This window comes from Solenopsis invicta, chromosome 4 (genome assembly GCF_016802725.1).
Source record: "Solenopsis invicta isolate M01_SB chromosome 4, UNIL_Sinv_3.0, whole genome shotgun sequence".
In the NCBI taxonomy this organism is placed as follows: domain Eukaryota; kingdom Metazoa; phylum Arthropoda; class Insecta; order Hymenoptera; family Formicidae; genus Solenopsis; species Solenopsis invicta.
In genome coordinates, this window is record NC_052667.1 from 2,508,667 (window position 1) to 2,530,160 (window position 21,494).

General features: G+C 30.4%; 3 protein-coding genes across 8 annotated transcripts; 2 read left to right on the top strand and 1 right to left on the bottom strand.

Moving 5' to 3' along the window:
* The first annotated feature begins 478 nt into the window (after positions 1 to 478).
* On the top strand, positions 479 to 4,236 carry LOC105195695. The gene is made up of 6 exons (XM_011161220.3): positions 479 to 896; positions 969 to 1,061; positions 1,287 to 1,620; positions 1,909 to 2,087; positions 2,202 to 3,199; positions 3,705 to 4,236. Exons 1-6 carry the CDS (start codon positions 844 to 846, stop codon positions 3,986 to 3,988), a joined length of 1,941 nt encoding a protein of 646 aa, XP_011159522.1. The 5' UTR covers positions 479 to 843; the 3' UTR covers positions 3,989 to 4,236.
* A 2-nt stretch (positions 4,237 to 4,238) lies between these two features.
* LOC105195694 (transmembrane protein 135) lies at positions 4,239 to 10,546 on the bottom strand. Of its 4 annotated transcripts, none has more exons than XM_039448160.1 (10): positions 10,341 to 10,546; positions 9,822 to 10,056; positions 6,620 to 6,750; positions 6,329 to 6,455; positions 6,113 to 6,267; positions 5,785 to 6,037; positions 5,526 to 5,693; positions 5,270 to 5,410; positions 5,021 to 5,187; positions 4,239 to 4,741 (listed from the first exon to the last, which is right to left on the bottom strand). In XM_039448160.1, exons 2-10 carry the CDS (start codon positions 9,966 to 9,968, stop codon positions 4,627 to 4,629), a joined length of 1,404 nt encoding a protein of 467 aa, XP_039304094.1. In that variant the 5' UTR covers positions 9,969 to 10,056; positions 10,341 to 10,546; the 3' UTR covers positions 4,239 to 4,626. The 4 variants fall into 4 exon arrangements, with proteins under 4 accessions (XP_039304094.1, XP_039304096.1, XP_039304095.1 ...); XM_039448162.1 differs by having other exon boundaries at positions 9,822 to 10,050; positions 10,366 to 10,545; XM_039448161.1 differs by having other exon boundaries at positions 10,366 to 10,545.
* Positions 9,777 to 21,462, top strand: LOC105195689 (pyrroline-5-carboxylate reductase). 3 transcript variants are annotated; one of them, XM_011161206.3, is made up of 9 exons: positions 9,777 to 9,911; positions 15,487 to 15,771; positions 16,707 to 16,904; positions 17,908 to 18,045; positions 18,536 to 18,606; positions 19,341 to 19,517; positions 19,959 to 20,171; positions 20,443 to 20,608; positions 20,684 to 21,462. In XM_011161206.3, exons 3-9 carry the CDS (start codon positions 16,820 to 16,822, stop codon positions 20,803 to 20,805), a joined length of 972 nt encoding a protein of 323 aa, XP_011159508.1. In that variant the 5' UTR covers positions 9,777 to 9,911; positions 15,487 to 15,771; positions 16,707 to 16,819; the 3' UTR covers positions 20,806 to 21,462. The 3 variants fall into 3 exon arrangements, with proteins under 3 accessions (XP_011159508.1, XP_011159507.1, XP_011159510.1); XM_011161205.3 differs by lacking the exons at positions 9,777 to 9,911; positions 15,487 to 15,771; positions 16,707 to 16,904 and adding an exon at positions 17,334 to 17,758; XM_011161208.3 differs by lacking the exons at positions 9,777 to 9,911; positions 15,487 to 15,771; positions 16,707 to 16,904 and adding an exon at positions 17,346 to 17,518.
* Positions 21,463 to 21,494: the final 32 nt, after the last annotated feature.

The following is a 21,494-nucleotide window of genomic DNA, read 5'->3' on the forward strand; positions in this document are numbered from 1 at the left end:
TTTCGTTTATCTTTCCTTTTTTCTCTTTAGCGTTATATTTTTCATATTTAAAATAAAATATATAATTAATCAAATAATTACGAAAATAAAGCTTTTCTATGAGCCACCGCTTTTGTTTGTCGAATAAAATTTTATTTGTATGCGCAAACAACCGCGGTGGCTCATATAAAGGCTTTATTTTTGTAACCATTTGATTAATTCATTTGAGCCAGAGACTCTGTATTTTATTAATATGTATAATTAAATAATCAAACGTTAAAGAGAAGAAAAAATAAAAAGTACAAAGAATAAAAATTACAAAAAACGAACAGGTTTATTTAGATTTATTTTATAGCATTATTTTCAATATTTAAATTTAAAGTGCAGTGTGTATAGAATTACACAATTGAATGTTGTGAGAAAAAGGAGAGAAAAAGAAGGAAGGTACATAAAGGTTAGCCACAAGGAATTTTAAAGCTGCACTAGTTTATAATTTCTGTGCTTAAAGCGGGATAGATATACAATTAAACAGTAGAGAAAGAAGAAGGAAAGACGAAGAACAGTACAAAAAGTTAGCTAAAATGAAGCAAATTCATAGTCTGTTCCCATAACTAATCGATATCGCAGTTTGCGATTAAGATCTGTTGTTATTTTCCTATTCTATCCATTTCCTTATTTATTTGGTCACCACCGCCGAACAATGTATATTTATACCATTGTTACCATCATTTTACTTTAATTATAACTGAGTAAATATTGATTTCTTTTTTGTACATTTGGGAACTGAGACAACCCAACCTAAACACGTGGTGCACGAGAGGCACGTGGTGTGATACGTAAACATCGGAGCGAGCACAGGCGGGCATGGCGATGTCCGGGAAACAAGACGGTGTAAAACAGGTGCCGTGGTTATCTCCGTAAGTACCGATTGATAAGTGAGATTTTGATAGAGAGGATGAACGATGATCAATTGATTTGTCAAACCCAAGGGCGGAATGGCACGACGTGTACAGGCGAATTTACTCCAACGACCCGGACGAGCAGATGAGGGCCTACGAGATGCTCTTGGTGTGGAAAGCCAGGTGATATAATGTTAAATGTGATACCTTATATTTCAGCACTTATGTACATAAAGAATCTAGAAAAGATGTAGACTTTCTGAATACTTTTCAAATATTTGAATTTGTATAAAAAAATCTTAAAAATGTTCTACAAAATTGTAAAGTTTTCTTATAAAATGACAGAAATTCTGAAAAATATTCAAATAGAGTATTGAGATGGATTTTGAATGTTATTGTTATTTCCAGGATGCCAAAATTACCAGTAGGCGTGGACTGCACTCTGTCAATTTTGCAAGTGTGCCTCCGCGATCGCGAATGGACATCCAAGATTGACAGCGGCGAGTTGCCTATGTACTGCGAGAATGACTTGAGCCTGATGTACTCGACTATAATAATGAGATTCTTAAACCACTTCTCTAACATAGGACACATGAAGCAGACGTCCATGTTTAAGATCGCCAGCCAACTGAAAATCCCAGAGTGGATAGTTGAGTTAAGGCATGAAACTGCTCATGGACACGAATTGCCATCCATTGGAGTACTAAGAATAGCAGTTAATATATTGCTGCATTGGTTGCATGTACGTCTATCTCTGCCACAATTATAATGTGTGTTAAATACTATAAATTCTTTTGAAAATAATTATTAATTATTAATTTATCATTAAAAATATTTCATTAATTATTAAAGAATTATTAATTATTATTTTTTAATAATTAACGCGAGAATTATATCTTATAAAGGAACAATATTAGATACCTCTGTCACAATTATAACGTGTATTAAGTATTCTTATAAATTCTTTTGAAAACAATTACCAATGATAACAATACTTAATAATTATTTAATCTATTTATAATCTTGTAAGGATGAATATTGGGCACCTGAGGCACATGCGATGGAAAAATGTTACACGAAAGAAGTTGAAGAGGAAGAAGAACCCGAAGTGCAGGACTTTACTGATGTGATTGAACTTTGGACAGCTGTTAGCTTATATGCTAATGTTGGTTATAATTTAGTGTCGGATTTACCGGAGACGCATTTACGGTATATTATTACAAATTAGACGAATTGTTTTGTCTTCATATTTTTTTCTAGTTATAAAATCTTTAATATAAAATTGTAAGATTGGCTAAATTAATTTTATGTTACTTCTTACAGGGAAATATTGCAAGAATTACGCACAGACATGCTGATTCAGTATAAAAATAAAATCTTAGACAATGACGAGAATGAATATATATCTGTTTATAAAAGAACTATAAAGATTAACAAAGAATATAACTTACAAACTGCACAAGCTTTACTTTTAGCTAAGATAACTGTAGATTTAAATGAATTTTCAAGTACAATGTATGAGAAGAGCGATGCAATTTGTAACGCGTTGTGCAACAATAAAGTTTTTCTGCCACATTTAGATGTCGTGAAAATTTTTCAACAGAAAGAAAAGAGGAATACTAATCTGAAAAGGAAAATTTTATTACCCGAGATACTTCGATTTTGGAAAGACATCATTTTCTTATTGCATAAAAGAGAGATGTTAGAGACACTGTTGTTCAAATTGCTGGATATCGTGAACCAAGAACGTGAAGATAAAGAGAAAAGAAATCTCGCTGCCTTATGGATAAGTTCTATCTTCTATAGTTTTGTTCAACTAGATATTGTTCAAAGTATTTCTCATACCATAGAATATGAATTACAAAAGGACAACAAAAAACTAGACACAAAAACTTTAAGTAAGCATCTCAAAGAACACATACACTCTAAACATCCATACTTGCAGAATGTCCTGTGGCTGGATATATCGAGTACCATACCGCACTTTCTTCTTGATATCAATTTTTTATCAAGACTTATATTAAATATAAACGAATTCTCTGCAATATTCATAGAACCCGTTTTGAAGTTATTTACACCAAGAATAGATGCACAAACAAAAAGACATTTGTTAAATTTGATTCAAATTTATATATTCCAAAAGGATGATGGTGAAGACAGCAACAATGAAGTTGATAAAATATTTAGTGTCCAGGATTTTGATCTAAATCTAACGGAAAATGAAGTACAGATTCATAAAATAAAACCTACGACTAAAAAGAAAACTACTGATTTGTTGGCAGATCAAATGATTCGTAATTTACATTGGAAACAAGCATGTGGTACGCATTTATAAATGTTTTTCAAAGACATATACAAAGAATGATCCTTAAATAATTTTAAAGATTCTAAAAGATTCCTTGTATTGATTTAAGGTGAAAACTATATATGTTGATATGTCTGAAACAGCTTAGTTTTGAAAATACAGATTGTCAAAGTTGAAAGAAAATTTTTTCTCGAAAATGGCTTATTCTATCGAAATTAAACTTATGTGTTGATTTATTCTATTTATTGCAAGAAAATTTTAACTTGAAAAAAATCAAACGGTATATCAATTTTTTTCCTAAAAAAGCTAGTACCCTCTTATTCTTAGGTCTTCTGATTGAATAAAATAGGAACATACGACCCCTAAAAATGAGCCTTCATATATTTGAAACAGATACAAAGTTTCATCAATCCGAGTGATTTTCAAAATTTTTTGAGGAAATAAAACTTTTCCTTCAACTTTGACACACATTTTAAAAAAATATATAATATAAAGGTTCAATGTTTATGTCTAATTTTCAGATGATTATCAATGGGTTGAATGCCCCATTGGATTACTGCCGTGGCAGGTAGACTCATTAAAGAGTTTGGAACCACTTAAACTGAATCCATCAAAGCTTCCTGTGTCAGTTTCGGATTCTCAAATAATCGCCGGTATCATAAATCGTAAGAACTTGAAAATGCGAAGTCGTATCAACTGGAACGACGTATTGCGGAAAAAAAGAAGAGTAGAGAAAAAACGTAACAAAGGTGTCGCAGATGTTATAATGAACAGAGCATTAGAGATTGCCACAAATCAGACATAATGCAGATATTGTGACGTAAGAGAACATTATTGTTTCTTACATTAAGCTCCAATAAATAAGTTATGTATACATATATTTACATAATAAAATTTATAATATGAAGTTATCTGTCCGTATTTATATTATCAGCGATAAATATGATGTATGATTGAAAAAATAATCTGTGATATGTTGTAGAGAAAAAATATGAAAGTATGTCGTTACTTATTTGAACGTATTTGCAAATAAATTGTAGACATTAATAATCATATCCATTTAAATAATATCATTTATCTGTTTCCCGGACATACATAATTATCACACCATAACAATCAAATATATTAAATTACATAAGTTATATCTATTTATAAAAGTATTAAGTTCGTTTAGTATCACAATATATCCAAGCACCATCGCGCATCGCTACGAATTAGACTGCAGAAAAAAAAAAGAAACGTCGATGTCTAGATCGCTACGCTATACATTTTGCTACTTATTACATTATCGCACAGAATTTACTTTATAGAATTTAATGTATAATATGTATATAATGTAAACGTTGTCTTTGGTTTTGGAAAACTACGTTTCCAAGAGAAATAAAAAAAAAAGACACTAACAGACAAGGTACGTATTGTCACTTTTCATATAAACTCGATATTTCAAAAAGAAAAGCTGAGCTGATCTGTGGTTTTTGTCTTTCTGAGCACTTCTTGCAAATTTTTGCTGGTTTCCAAACCAAATACATTCAAAGGTATCCGGGACATCACTGCTATTCTGGAATCGATACATATGAAATAAAAATAACGGATCAGAGTGAATCTCGGTGAATAAAACATTGGATTGATTCATAAATTCTGTTATAATAAGTGAATCATTTCTAAGAATCCAGCATTATCTATTTTACTTATTGTAAATAAAGAATATATAACAGATTAAAATTTATTGTGACGTTTTTTATAAATATAAAAATTTAGTTTTGTTGAGTAAATTAGAATTTACTTACAAATCAATCCAATATAATTTTTTGTTGCCCGTCTCGCAGGCGATGCTTACCTTCCCCCGGACATATTATAAAGAAATCTCCAATAGGACGATCTCAAGTTTTGTGGTTCCAATATAGCTACATGGAAAAGAAGTGCTGTACTAAAGCAATACAACAAGATTGCAAACCACTTTACTTCAGGTAGTTTCTCATTTTCTACTGCATTGTTCCACAACAACTAAAACAGAACCGATGATATTACATCCATTATATATCATAAATATATTAACGGATTGTATTAGAAATACATAAGATAATACCTGTAATGCTTTCCACATAAAATATAAGGCTATGGTAGAATTGGGATATGCCATAAACGTTACGCTTGCAATAAGTCCAGCAGGAATAGCGTAAATGTGCGAATCTTTGTGAAAGGTTCTTCTCAACATGCATGATACTAACTGTGTATGAAGAGAGCAACAATCAACAAAAATAATTACTCGCGAAAGATATTACTAATATTACTCAATATTAATTCTACGTTTTGTATTAAATATGCGAAATAAGATAATATACCTTATAAAGGCCCGCAAATCCTCCAAGAAACACAGCTAAATTTATATTTTCTCTTTGAAAGATTGTAGATTTTAGTAATTTTGGCTTTTGAAGCAATCTTTTGAATTGTAAAATTAATTTAAGCGCTATTTGCCCGCAGACACCGTAACTGAAGATTTTTGCACTGTCCTTTAAAAAGAGAAAAGAGAAAGAGAATTAGTTACACGTCGAAGAATATATAGAACGTTTCTCTAAAATATGTCTATGTCGCTGTTCTCACCGCTAAAATGTAATGTGCGCAGCTATAAGGATGCGAACACGAAGGATCCTTACTTTGTGCCTTTAAGCTATTAATAATATACTTGTATGCTTCAAAAGACTTCCATAGAATACCAAATTTATGTCTTGCGGAGCTTCTACGTATACTTCTGTCATTTCTTGCATCGTCAGTCTCGTTGCCTCTTGAAGACGTTTCAGGATGTTGGTTTTTCTTCATATGATATTCAGCCTCTTCGTATCGCCCAACAATCATTCTGGTTTTTTTAATTCACGTATTACGTATACGATATATAGATATATGTATTAATTGGGTACACGAAGTCAAATACCTAAATATTTTATATATTTGATCCTGCTTATTTGTCTTTGAACGGTAGAAATACAGTAACACAGCTACGCTTACAGCAAAGATATAGACCTCTCCTCTCGGAATTGGCGAGATGTATCCTCGCCACACACCCATTCTGAACAACGTTTCTGTTGCCTAAAAGTAGACAATAATAATAATATATATTGGCAATTTGTTCGTTACAATATCTACTTACAATGTTCGATACGTAGAGACATAATAACGTACGCCTAGAAGCTCTTTCTATCACAATGCTACTTAGGCTAGATAAGAAGGACGGAAGAAAAGATACAGTCGGCATATAAAAACGTCCGAGCATTCGCCTGAAACAGAATTATTACAATTACTAATTGTGTCTTTTAATGCTCGCGTATATTTTTGCTGATAAATATATTGCATATTATATGATAAGTGTTTGAAATCTTTTTAATTAAGTTTTCTCAGAAATTTTAACTATGTTAAGTAGTTGTATACTTATTATGCTCACCTTAATAAACATATAAATAAGGAGTACGAAAAACCACTCCACGAAAGGAACGCTGTGGATTGGAGGATGCCCAATATAGTTTTTTTGACATCTTCTCTCGACGGCATTTTTCTTTTCATTAAAAACGCAATCTGAAATGATAAAAAAATTATAGGATAATAAACATTTTATGAATATGAGACAGAGAAAGAAAAGAGATATTATACAGGCGTTCAGAGACAAGGAAAAAATTTAAGGAGTGGTTCTAGATAATAAAATGAAAATCAAGAATAAAAAAATTAAAATTAGGGTTTTGTTTTTTAATAATATAAATATTTAAATAGTAAACATTTATCATGTAAAAAATGCACATAAATATTTAGATATTAAATAAAGCCTCCATTGAAATTTTATTAGCCTCGATTTTGTAGTTTTGAACATTTAAATATCCATGAAAACAACTCAAAGCATGTAAATTATTATATATTTAACATTTATAATAAAAAAATTTTATTTTCTTTCTTCATCTCATTTCTTTCTAATTAATAAACATCAAATAACGAATCTAACTATCGCGCTGACTAATAATGAGTTATTTATTTGCTCCACAATCTGCATGCCAATGAACTTTATTGAGGACTTGCGTAGTACTAACTACAGAATGAACTAAAATAAAATAACGATAAACTGAATGAATGACCGCAAAGTAAATGTTCTGCAGTTAATAACGTAATAACAAAGGCGAGAAATGCATGTTTAAAGTCCACACAAATGTCCCGCAGCCTGGCATTAATCATCAGGCCTTACGACAATTGGTTTACAAAGTTTATTATTTATGTTGCAAAATATAAAATGTGCAGAGCGTCAGTACGAATTTGTAGTACAAATCTAAAGTTTTAGTTTTTTTTTCTTTACATCAATGGAATTTTTTTTTTTTTTTTTCAAAATTATGCTGATCTCATTGCGAATACAATTGTTTTTAAATTCTTCACCTCTGGGTAAACTAAAGCCTGATTTATCATACAATGCATTCTTTGTTTCTTGCTTTCTGCCTCGTGTCTTCATGCATTTCGCGCAATGTTTTGTCGAAATTGGTAAGGTAATAAACTCTAAAAGGGGCAAAAAATACATGACGAGAAACACGATTGTCGATAAGAGCTGCGTTTAAAGAATGCGCTATTAGTATTATTTCGTTATTTTATCTTTATTATTAAAGATAAAATAAGGACAAAGTGACACAATTGCGCTGATAGCACGAACCGCAAATACAGCCAGAATAGTGCGAAGAAGCAAAAAGACAACAGGCAAAAAATCAAAAACAAAAATACATTATATAATTTAGTCTTAATTCTGGATCTGTGAGCGGCTTTTCTATTGTTTTCTTAACATAATTATATAATTTTAACATTTGTGAAATTTAAGAACTTTGTTCATTTTAGTCAAATTATACAAGGGCTATCGCTAAATTTTATTCAATACATGGACTCTGAAAAGCTTACGTGGATAAGAGATAAAAAAAAGGTCAAGTGTTCATATAAGACGTTTTTATCCAAGTTGATTTATGTTAATAATTTTAAAGGTTTTTAATCATTACGTAAGCATGGCGAATAAAATAAAGTTAAAGAAAATAACAAAAAAAAACAACGTAAAACTGCATCATCAAGGCATTTCTCGATTTCGCAAATAAAATAATTTAAAAAGATGAGATCTTTATATAATTAAGGCAGTGAATTCGATGTTTCTTAAGTTCATATCAAACTACGCGTTGGAGATTGAAAATTGTAAATTAAAAATTAAAATTCAATCGATTAAAACGAAACGGTTTAAAATTAAGCTTATCCGATCGAGCGAATTCTAATCTTCTGTTTACAATTCCTAATCTACAACGAGTAATCTGATATGGGCTCTACACCGCGCACAGAAACGAAACCATTACTCGATCCGTAATCGCGTTTAAACAGACTTTAAACTTCGTACTAATGAAATAATTATTGGCCTGATTGGCAACTAATTTAAGCGGCAAAATCGCTTAAAGCAAACAACAAAGCGATGTTTTAAATAAAAATGTAAAACATCTTGAAGGTGTTTGTTTAGACACATGTTATATTCGTTTCAATCAATGTTAAAGTTAATTAGACGTATTTTAAGGATGCTTTGGCTCTACAATACAAAATTAAGTTAGAAAAATTTAAAAGCTACATATGCTTCGTACATTTGTTCTTTTTTATTTCTAATCAACGATAAAAAATTTTGGTCTTAACTACTCGAATTTTGACCTTAAAATTAGCTGCACAAAAGAGAGCAATAAAAAATTTTGCTCATAACAGCTCGTATAGGAGAAATAAAATTCTATTTTGCTGCAGTCTTAGATAAATAACTTTTAAATGAGTAAGTGGATCTGAATGAATTTTTGCACAAATATTTGTTAGAGTTTTATTAATATCTGTAAAAAATTTTATTTAATTCGTAATGCTACTGTTTTCCTAAATTTGCAAGTAAATATTAGAAAATGCGATTTTACATACAAATCAAGAGCAAACAAAGAATTTAATGACATTTAAATTAATAAAAGTATTGCGCTCAAATTTCACACAAACATTCAAGCATAATAATAGAATAATGTAAAGAAATTTTCAAATTTTTGACAATACGATGTGATACATATATTCTTAAAATTATATACGCCTCCAGATCAAAATAAACGCTTTCTCTGAGCGCACAGGTACGCCGACAGTACTCAAAGGGTTAAAATAATGGATTGTGAATGTTTGACTTGTCAAAACCGCGATTGTCGAACAATCGCGTAGAACGTATCGCACTCTTGGTGTGGGTTCTAAAGTTTTCGGGACGAGTGCACCGGGATGAGTGTGCGTAGGATACGATAACGGATGCGGTGCATCCGCACCGAGTCACAGGCGCCTTCGGGATTCGTTGCAGTGCGTTCGCACCCGGCACGCACCGCACCGAACTTATGGGTTCGCGGGTCATGAGTGCAGACGCACCGACCAACAACGTCAATGCACCTGTCTCGGAAGAGCATCAATGACGAAACGTAGGAAATGCATTCTATGGTTCGTAATATCACCTGGAACAATCTAGGCAAGCCCGGATATCCTGACGAAAGATAGAAATAAAGAGAAAAAAAAGGATAGAAAAAGAGAGGGAGGGGGAAGAGAGGGAGAGACGGAGGGTGCGTTGACGCAATCGCGTCGTGGAAACGTACAATGTAAACGGTCGTGTATATCCTGAGGGATTCCTGCAGGGAGTGTAGACCGAGACCAACATTTGCGCTGGCACAGGAGCTCGTCCATGGGTGAGCGTAATCCATGCATGCCGCTTCAAACGAAAATTTGCTGAGCTGCGCGGGCATTTTCACTACGATTGACAGCGACACGGGCGACGGCGACGATGACGTTAATGTAACACGCCGTATGATGTCACGATTATCAGCACTGCAACTAGATTCGCATTAAAGAAACGGAGAGGCCTCTCGCGCTCTCTCTCTCTCTCTCTCTCTCGCGCGCGCGTCTGTTGCGACTCGGTTTGGAAAAATAGAACGAGGTTCAATAAAAAAACATATTTCACGTCGTGGTATCGACACGCGGGCCCACTGTTTGGATTCAGTCCGGAGCACAGGCTGTCGCTGACACGACTGACAGGGATACGAACAGAGAGAGAGTGAGACAGGGCGAAATAAAAAGAGAAAGGAAAAAAGGGAGAAAGAGCGCTTTCACGAATGTACGATTCTTCTCGTTGGTCGGCTTTACAGTAGACGAAACGCTCCACGAGGTCACGCGAGATCGACGGACCGCGATTAACTCCCGTGTTGACTCGTCGAGCGACCGTCGACGACTGACGGTAACGTAACAGCGCGAGTGTTGTGAGAACACATATGCTCGATGATCGCGAGTTGCACGAACACGCGCGAAGTCCGTCGTCCTCTTCCCAGCTGCGCTTTGCCCGCGCGCCTTTCTTTTTCTACTCCTTTCCTATGCCGAGCTCACCGAACTACCACTTTCTCCTTTCTGCTTTTCAATTTTCATATCAAGTTTATCCAAGTGTATTACAGCCAGCTGGTGGCATGCAGCCTTCGAGGATTTTAATTTAAAGAATTATGATTTATGAATAATTTTAAAGTTTGATAGATACTATATACGCAGAAAGTTACAATAGATAAATTGCAATAGATGAACACAATTTACAAATTTTTAGTAATTACCCTATAAATGCTACAATATATTCTTAGAATATTATATAAATATAATTAAAAATTAAAATAACATTATAATAATATTCCAAAAGATATTCAATATTTTTAACATTATTTTAATATTACGGAAATATTGTGTTAATGTTATATTTGTTTTATATAATATTCGTAATAAAATATTATTTCAATATCCGGATAAAATGTTCTAACATGTTGTATCATTTTAATATAATGTAAATTATTATGAATAGAATATTCATAAACTTTATGATTATTTACATTTAATAGTTATAATATTTTCGATAATATAAAATATTATTATTAAATAATATTATTTATTCTCATATAATATTCATATAATATTATCAGGAATAGAAATATAATCACTTTTTATTAATATTAAATAATATTTCAGGAATATCATATTTAATAATAAAGAATTTTGTAGCGTTTAAGGATAATAGAAAAATAGTAATTATCTGTTTGTCTACTGATTACTTATTTTTTATTATTAACAATAAGTCATAAATATTTAATGCGTTATCAAACGTATTGTGTTAATGAACTCTTGTCTCGAAGTACAAAGTACACGTACATATACATACAAATATACATACATCAATATTTCTCCAGACACGTGTAAGCATTACATAAAAATCTACATTTTTTTTAAACCTGAAGTTTTTATAAACTTGAAGTTTAAACCAATTTAAACTTGAATATTTAAATATTTTTTATAAGTTAGATTGTGAGTTTTGATATATGACACATGAAGTTTTCTATTTGCGTCTTATTAAAAATTGCTCTTTATCTCTGTATTTTCTTGATAAGAATTTTGAATAATCAAGATGAGTAGGACATTTCTTTTGTACAGATGATTGAATTTATATAAATCTCTTGCACAGTTGGAATGTTGCTTCAAATTTTTTCGTGACGTCCTGCGAGATTACGTTTACTTATTTATTTATTACATACATTGAACATATCAAGAAAATATGTGCAATGAATCAACTTGCAAAATAAACTTGCGAGAAATTATTGCAGAATATGGTCTTAATTCTTTTTCCTTTTCACAGTTTAAGCCCGCTTTGGATAATCCGTTATAGTTCAGAAAAATAGTTGTAGCTATTTATGTCACTTTTTTTATATAGTACACAATATTTATGATAAATATTTATAAATATTAGAACAAAATTTAATAAAAAGTAAATAGTCATGTTTTATATATATTTTATAAATATTTTTGAATGATATTTATAATAAAATTTTATAATCTGTTTAGTTTAAGATCATAAAAATGTTTATGAAATATTTTTGTAAATATTTATAAAATATTCAAATATTGTTATAAATATTTTTTAAATTTTGTATAAATATTTGTGCTCTTTAAGATATATGTATAATTTTACATATTTTACTTATTCTTCAAAGTGTTTTTTATTATTTTACACGAGAAAGAAACAAGCGTGTTTCTTGGCACAAATTACAAATTACAGAGCACGTATTACAAAACTTTTCGGAATGGATTTTGATTGGAATTATTCAATTACTCTGTGGATTTTTATTGTGAAACTTTCGTACATCGAGTTATATAATTAGAAAATAAACGTTGACCCTTTAGAACATACATATACATAGAATATGCATTATCTTCATCTCGTATGATCTAAAAGTGTGAGAGAGATGTGTGTGAGACAGATATACATAAAATATGTATGCTCTAACAAGATTGATTCTCGATCATTTTTAAATGTATCCACGAAACATTAGAATTCTTCAACGAAGATCTCAAGACGAGTACCTAGTAACGAGAACTTAGAAGCATGAACCGGCGATCAGTTTTTATTACGTAGTTTTTGTGTATTTATAATCTCGTAACTAGTGTATCAATTATGATATTTGTGAAATCATCATTACTTAACTTCACGCGATTATTATAGATCTACGTCGCATTTATGAGCGTAGTTTAGATATGTGAAGAAATCTGTTGAAAATTCAGTTCTTACAAAATATTCTTACAAAATTTAGTCAACAAAAAAGCTCTTTGAATGTGATAACATGCAACGCTATTGGCAAAACGCTGTTAGAAATATGTGCAAAAATTGTCAACAGAATATTAGTAGATTGGGATCAAGCAGACTTCGATAACATTTTGACGCAAATTAATGATAAAAGTACAGCGAAATCTTCGATAGATTTCTATCAATAATCTACTGGCAAGGCATCCTAGCAGAGTTTTTTGGAAAAACGTGTAAAAACTCCAATTTATGATCGAATTTGCTGCTAATCTAAACTCAATCAACTCATTGATAACAGAACCGATAATGGCAACACGTAGTGAGAAACGCTTCTTTTGCTCTTTGTAGAAGCATTTTTCAAGATGACGTAATGTTTTTGTGCCAATGAAATGGCCAAGTCTATCGAGAATAATCTGTTGTAATTACATCGGCAAGATTTGTTATAAATAGACTTATTATGATAGACTTGGTATAAATTTTTTGCGATAGACTCGATTGTTAACGATATCACTAAAAAATAGAATCTGTTAACAGAATGTAGCAAATTCGATTATAGAAACCGAATTCGCCGTTTTGTTACTATAAGACCATTTAAAATTACGAACTGATGGACCCTATTTGATTTCTATTTACAATTCACTAATCACTGTTGACAGTCTACTGAGTCTATTGCAACATTATTAGCGTTATCGTAATCATCATTATATTTGTTATTACACAACAAAGAATATTTTGTATTTGTGTTAAAACTAATCCCTGTTAAAATTTTTATAATAATTTTTACTGGAATGTTAATTTTACGTAATGTGATTATTTAAATTATTTTGTTTTAAACTGATATTCAACATTTTTAATATTACAATAACATAATTTAAAAATAAATCAACAAAAAACATAAAAAGCTGCTTTAAAATTCTAAATAAATAAAATGTAAATATTAATTTAATCACTTGATTAATATGGACGTGTTTCTGCGTCAAAAACTACAGGAAACGTTTTTTAATATATTTCTTTACATCCTGTTTTTAATACATTTTTTTTAACGCAGAAATGCATCAAGGCTAGTCAAGTGATTAATGTGCAATAAATTTTACAGAAAAAATATGACTTCACAATTCACGTCCATTTGTCACTTCTACAATTCACTTCCAATTGTGTCAAAATGTTATATTTGTTTGTTTTAATTTTCTATATAATATTTGTAATTATATAATCTTCAGGAGAAATTATTCCATTTGCGAGAAAACGATAAAATAGCACGATACTTGTTTTTGTCACGAGATGAGACGAACTCTCACCGTTTTATGAAAACTCCATTTAACGGAATGCATTTATGAATGTTAACGATGACAGAACAAAAAAACAGCGAAAGAAAAACACGAACTAAGTCCAGTCGAGTTTTTTCTCATTACGATTTCCTGTAATTTCCCCCATTCGTTTTGAGCAAAAACATTTTTGCGTATTCTGCTGACGACTTCAGTTTCTCGAGATTTCAAAATTCCGGTTCCAGTTATCTAGAATGAGAAACAGTTATAGGAAGAGAACAGAGTAATATCTTTAACGGAAGACGTTCGCGTGTTAAACGCATTTTCAGCGGGTCACTTAAACTCACTGATAAAAAAGATTAGACAAATTTTTATCGCAAAGCATTCCGGATACAAGATTTAGAATTTAATTAGATCTCGCAAATAAAAATTCCGCGATACGTTTGATAGAATCTTCTGTCGCATGCGCAATTTTGAAATATTTTGAATCAGATGTCTGTTTAAATAAGTTATAGTTTTATAGATGATCTAAAAGTACAATCGTTACTGATAATATACGAAACACACGAAACGCCACGCCTAGATAAGATTAAACCTTAAACATTGCGTCACACATCTTTTTTTTTGTAAAATACTTCTCGCTGATACTTACGGCGTCATCTAGACATTTCACACGCAATGCGTTTGATAAGAATGTCGATAATGTACAATACGTACATCATAGAAAATACTTCAAAATAATAAGAATATTCCTATTTATTACCCTATTAACTCAAACGGATTTGATGTTTGAAATCACAAAATTAAATTAAAAAAACAATTTTTTAATTAGTCCAAAATTTGCAAATGTTATTTTTCTTTTGCTATTAATATTATATAATAAAAAAATTTTCTTTAAAGAATTTAGTAATTTTAAATTTCAATAAAATTGCACTTTTATTTTAATATAAATCATCTAAAGAGCACATGTTTTGATACTAATAGTATTAAAAAATTCTAATACTTGATTTAAAGATATTGTTTTTTTTTATCCAATTTCTTATACAATAAGAACATAAATTTTTTTTAATAAAGTTATATATTTTTTTGTGTAACCAAATTATGTTTGTTAACTGTATAATCTTATTTCAATATTTAATATTTCGACAATTATCACAATTATTACATATTCTTAAAATAAAAATGTTTTTTTTTCTATGTTATAATTAGTGAATATCAATGTTTTCATATTTATATTGTGTTATCAGTCATAATGAATAAAATTATTTTAGATATTTTATATATATCTTAGAATTATCTAGGCAGAATATTTCATAAATATTTGTTAGAAAAATATGCATCCTCTCAAAGTTTTTCTCAAATCTTGATCACAGATTAATTATTCTTCATTTTTAGGTGTATTATGATATCGACTGATGCAGTGGGGAGAAAACACTGCTTATTTCGATTGGGTACATGAATAACTGGTTATTTTCCGTAACAGAGATAGGATCATCGTGCCTTAAACATATATAAGGGCGATCAAAAGTGATTGTGTGTAGTAATGAAAGAGCGGAGGCTACGTTGTCATTCGCTACACAGATTACAATCGAATGAGTAACATCTGATTGTATCAATCCCTATCGGCGTCCCATCTGCCACTTTGCCACTAGTGTTTCACTGAATGCACAAGAGAAATTTGTAAGTATTTAATTCCCGATGGGTTATTATCTTTTAAACATATTAATTGGTCTGTACGACATGTTATAATTACTACGCTGTTGAAAACTTTTAGCATTTTTCATATAATTTTTCAAAATTTTTATATAAATTTTAGAACTTTTTAGAATTTCTGTATAGTTTTTTTGATCTTTTCATTTCTTATCTATTCTTGTTTCTTGTTAATTCTTCCAATTATAACTTGTTTCTCTTGCTTTGTTACAATTTGTGCATTAATATTAATGTCGTATAATTTCGTGAAATTTTAGATATAGATTTTAACATTCTAAAAATTGTCTTATATCTTATATCTTATCTTCCGTACATGTGCGTGTAGTGTAATTTTTGTGCTTCCTTTCATTCATATTTTCTGAATGATTTCTTTCTACTCTAAAAACACATACATGATAAATTATATAATGTAACACTTATACACCGAATCACATACATGTATATATATGTAGTATATCTAATACATATCATTATGAAAAATATAACTCTCTTGTATGTCTAAAATAAAATAATGTTAAAATATTTTTTTTCACTAAATTGTTTCTTACAATGTAATTTTTTAAAATTAATAAAAGAAATAGATGTTTTTTTATATAATTTTACTATATATTCTGTACATATTCATTAAGTACAATTAAAATGCGTGCGCAATTACCTATAAACGTGCCGTCCATTATAATACCTATAGAGAAGGGGCGCAGCATTGATATCTGTGAAAATACGTGTTGAGAAGTCCTAAAATTAGATAAGTCAAATTTTAGAAGACGCTATTATGATCTTGAGAGAGTCGAGAATCGAGGAAACCCAGAGAAGAAGTAGAAAGTGATCTTGCTGTATTATGTATTGCAATTTGTATTTTATTATTAATGTATGTATAATTACTCATTATTCATTTCTCTTTCCAGATGCTAGACGGCACTATCTAAGAAAATAAAATTTTAACACAGAGGAATCTAGAATTCTTTGTTAATTGTACGCAAATCCTATTCATTTACGTTATATTAATCGTGAAATAATCATGAAGATGACTGTCGGTTTGAGAACAATGAGTTTCGCGAAATTAAATCACCGTGTTCTGCAAACTTTAAACGTGCGCAAATATGGTAAGTAATGCTCGTTGTAAGACTTGTTTTCGATAAAATTGCTTCAATATTCTCAATTTTTTGTTTTCATTATTAGACGTTTCATTACTACATTATATGATTGTTTTGATAATAATAGATAATTAAAAAATTCTAATCCTTTGTTTGAAGATATTGTTATTTTCTTTATCCGACACTTCTTTCTCTCAATTCATGAAAATTATTATTAAATGAGAATATATTTTTCTTGATGAAACTCTACAAAATTTCTTCATATCTCATCAAGTTATATCTATTTAATGCTATGTAATCTCATTTTAACTTATAAGATTGTAATCTTAGAATCAGAAATGTGTAATCTATTTCAACTACATTATCATTGTATGAAAAATGTAAAAGACTGCAGATAATAATGTTCGTTAGACACGACGTCTATAAAAAAAAAAAGCTTGTAAATATTGAGGTTGCGGTAATGTCTCTTTAGCATTATGCTACAGCGGACGAAAAATACATGTTCGTAACCGCACCGCAAATCAATCTGAATGACAGAGCAAGATTGGTGGTCGACGGAGCGGTCAAATGCGCATTTTCCAAGTCGGACACGTAAGATGAGATTGCTGTTATCTCTCGTGAGAGTACGTAAAAATGTGGACCATTCTTGCGCCGCGGAAAGCGAATGATGCGTGATAGAAATAAAGAGAGATACAAAAGCACCATCGTGTTTGAACGAGAGCACGACCTCGGCAACATAAAAAAAAAATTACAAGCTTCAGCTGTCGTCTTATCGCGTTCATATCAGCGTTCTAAAGCAACAAATACGATCGTTGCAACTCTAGATCTCTGCATCGAGAAGCAGAGAAGCAGAGCGATAATTCGTACGTTCGTACATCGGGATGAACATTTGTTCTCCGCGTTATAAGATAATCTGCGTGATATGTTAAACCGCGTTGAAGCTTTCTCTTTTGTTCCTCCTCTATAAAACAGGACTGATAATCTTTTTTTTTTTCGTCTGTGTATTCCACAGTGAGTGATCAACTTCTCGCGGACGGCGAAGTGAAGAAATCGAGGATATCGCTGAATATCGATACCAATATGTTGAAAATCGGTTTCCTCGGTGGTGGAAAAATGGCTCAGGCGCTCGCAAAGGGTTTCATACGGGCAGGTAAATATCTTTTCCTTATATATTTATACATTTCAACGACGTATCATAAATAGAAAGTTTGATAAATTCTTAAAAATACTTATATTAAGAATTTTTTTCAACTTGGCTTTCTCAGCGCTTTTGAAAAGTGTTTCAACTTATGTAAAGAATCTGAAAAATTTTCTAAAAAGTTATATAATTATACAAAAAAATGTCATATTTATGTATTTTTTTTTTAAATTATATGAAAAATTTTAGGAAAAATTTTCATCAGAAATGTATGCTTTAACGATACATAATTTATGATTTATATTAAGTCTGATTGTTTATAGTTGAAGTAGTGTACACTTTTGTAATAGGTACGTTTGAAATTATTGACAAAAATAAGAAAGGCAATTCTAGTGCAATCCGGTGCAACAATGAAAAACAGACTGAATTTAATCGAAAAAAGTTTACTAAAAATATCTCGAAATGTTTCTCTTTTTTTCACGAGATTTTTAAAATTTTACAGGTTTAAGCAAAGGCGAAATGATGCTGGCCAGCTGCCTTCCGAATGACACCGGGAGTATCGAAGCTTTTAAGGTAATGAATTTTAGCACGTCGCGTTAAGAAAGGAAGATCACGACCGAAGGGCGCTTCTTTTCTTATAATATATTTAGTTTATAATATATTGCTTGATAAAAATACCGCCGATGATAAGGCGCGATTTCTCATCATGATAAGCTGGCGATAATAATCCATCATATCTAGTATTAAAAACATTTAACAAAGAGAAAGGATGTTCGTGCTTTATATAGCACCATGTTTTGCGAAATTTTGAAGCCGGTAGATTAAGTTGATTAAAATATTTATCAGAAATTGTTAAGTCTTAGAACAACAATAAGCAACAATTGTGTTGCTTTTAATTGATCAAAGTTTCTAATAGAATAATTTTTTTCGATATTTACTCAATAAATAATCGCGATAAGATATAGTTTTATAACACTAATCGCGCATCTGCTGTATGCTTATTGGTGATTATCTATCAATCTTGTGGTATTTTCAAATATTCCATATTTATTCAGTTGATTCATAAATAAAAAATTCCACTCTGTAGATAATTAAAATTATTGAAAATCTCTCTCATTATTTCTTCTGAAACCAGCATTATCTAATTATTTCTATTTAATTTAATTATTTAAATGATTTAAACAATTAAATTTTTAATTAAAAAATGTCAATTTTTCATTAGTTGATATTGTGCTGTGTCAAATGTATCATCAAGTCTGTCAGAAACAAATACAAAAAATTTATCTATTTGATTTAATTATTTATAGGAAATGGGATCAAATACTGTTTTTACAAATGTACCTGTTATCGATCACGGCGACGTGTTAATCCTTTCGGTGAAACCACAAGTTGTACCAAAAGTTTTGCCAGAGTTCAGGATACACGACAATAAGAAGTTACTCATTTCGATCGCCATGGGCCTCTCCCTGGACTCGTTAGAAAAGGTAAAACGTCTTTAAAAATTATAAAATGAGAAATTTTAGAAATCTTATATTTTAGAATTCACAAATTGTATATAAAGAATTCTAGGAAGTTGTAGATTTCTCAGCAAACATTTTTCTTAGAATTCTTCAAATAATTTTTCAGAATTTTTATAATTTTATAACTTTTTAGAAAATACTTCAGATTTTTTACATGAATTGAAACACTTTTTAGAGATGTTTATATAATCTTATTAAATGTTTATATCTTTTCTAGAATCTTTTATTTGTAAATTCTAAAATCTTTTGAGATTTCTCATTCCATAATTTCCAAAGAAAATTTATGAAATTTAAAGTAGATTATAAATATTTTTCTTTGCCTTGGAACGAGGATAAATGATGTTATTAATATGCAAAGTACTCAGAAGTAAAAAAGAACGGGTACAATAAAAAAAAAATTTTTAGGCTCTACCAAAAGAAACACCTGTGATAAGAGTAATGCCGAATACCCCTGCATTAGTTGGTTGTGGCGCTACGGTGTTTGTGCGTGGAAAACACGCAAGTGACAAGGATGCCGAAGTTACAGAGAAGTTATTTTCCGCTGTAGGCATCTGCGAAGAGGTTCCGGAAAGTTTCATTGATCCTGTGACCGCCTTGGCTGCTTCCGGTCCTGCCTATGTTAGTAAACGTTCTAATTTCATTAGCTTATTATAAATAATCTGCAATAAAGATTTTTATATAAAGGCAATCATTATTACAATTAAATTAAGTCTGTATAGAGAAATAAAAAGCGATGGTTTTATATTTTTATCGGTTTTTTACAATTTGTTACGTAGCACGATTGATTCATGTTATCTTTCGGCATTTCTTTTATTTTTAAGTTACCATTTTTTCCATAACTTTAAAAAACTAATTAGCATTATTAATAAAAAATAAGAATATTTTTTAGATATATATGGTAATTGAAGCGATGGCTGATGGTGGAGTCAAAATGGGACTGACCAGGCCTATTGCGTATAAACTCGCTGCGCAAACTGTCTTAGGCGCCGGTACCATGGTTCGCGAGACAAATCTTCATCCAGGACAACTCAAGGACGACGTGACTTCACCGGCAGGTCAGAGAATTTACATATAAAATAATAATTAAAACATTCTTTTCAGCCAGTATACATTTTCCTTTTCTTTTATAGGCTGCACTATAAGTGCAATTCATCAATTAGAGAAGCATGGCTTAAGATCGGCGCTAATCAACGCTGTAGAGGCAGCAACGCTTCGATGTAGAGAAGTTAATTTACAGGGAGAGAAAAATTAGTGGTAACAACTGTCCAGTGTATTAACATTTTAAAGAAAACAATATGTTAACGTAACCGATATCCATTCAAATAAGGCGAGATGATTATTTCTGGAGATACAAATCTTAATTAGATTTTAGATGCTGATAAAAATGCCCCTATTTTATTAAAGGATTATATTTATCGGCATTTAATATTTATTTGTTAAAATTAATATTTCGATTATTTACACAATATATATTATTGTGCCAATTCACTACTAATTATAATTAACAAAATAATAACTATGTGATAATTTGAAATTCCAAAGAATATTCAATATATTCCAAAGTTATTGAATTGTAGTTGCAGTTTTAAATACTGCGTTGGTCTCTCTGAAAATTTGGTGTAATATCGATAGAAATAATTATTTGTAAATAATTATTTTAAGTTCTAGCAGATAATTTTTTAATTTAAAAGTAATCTGTTTATAATAGAAAATATTAAAAATATAGATCTGGTATTAAATGATGAACACATATTGAACGCGTTATTTGTAATTAGCTGATGCTATTTTTACAAATGATAATAATTTAGATTGTATCTACAAAGAACTATGTTGCAAGTTTAATAGTTTATATAATTATTAAAAAAATTATATTAAATAACTGATACCTAAATAAGACTGATATCCAAAAGTCATCGAAAAAATGTAAGGAAATATTATATA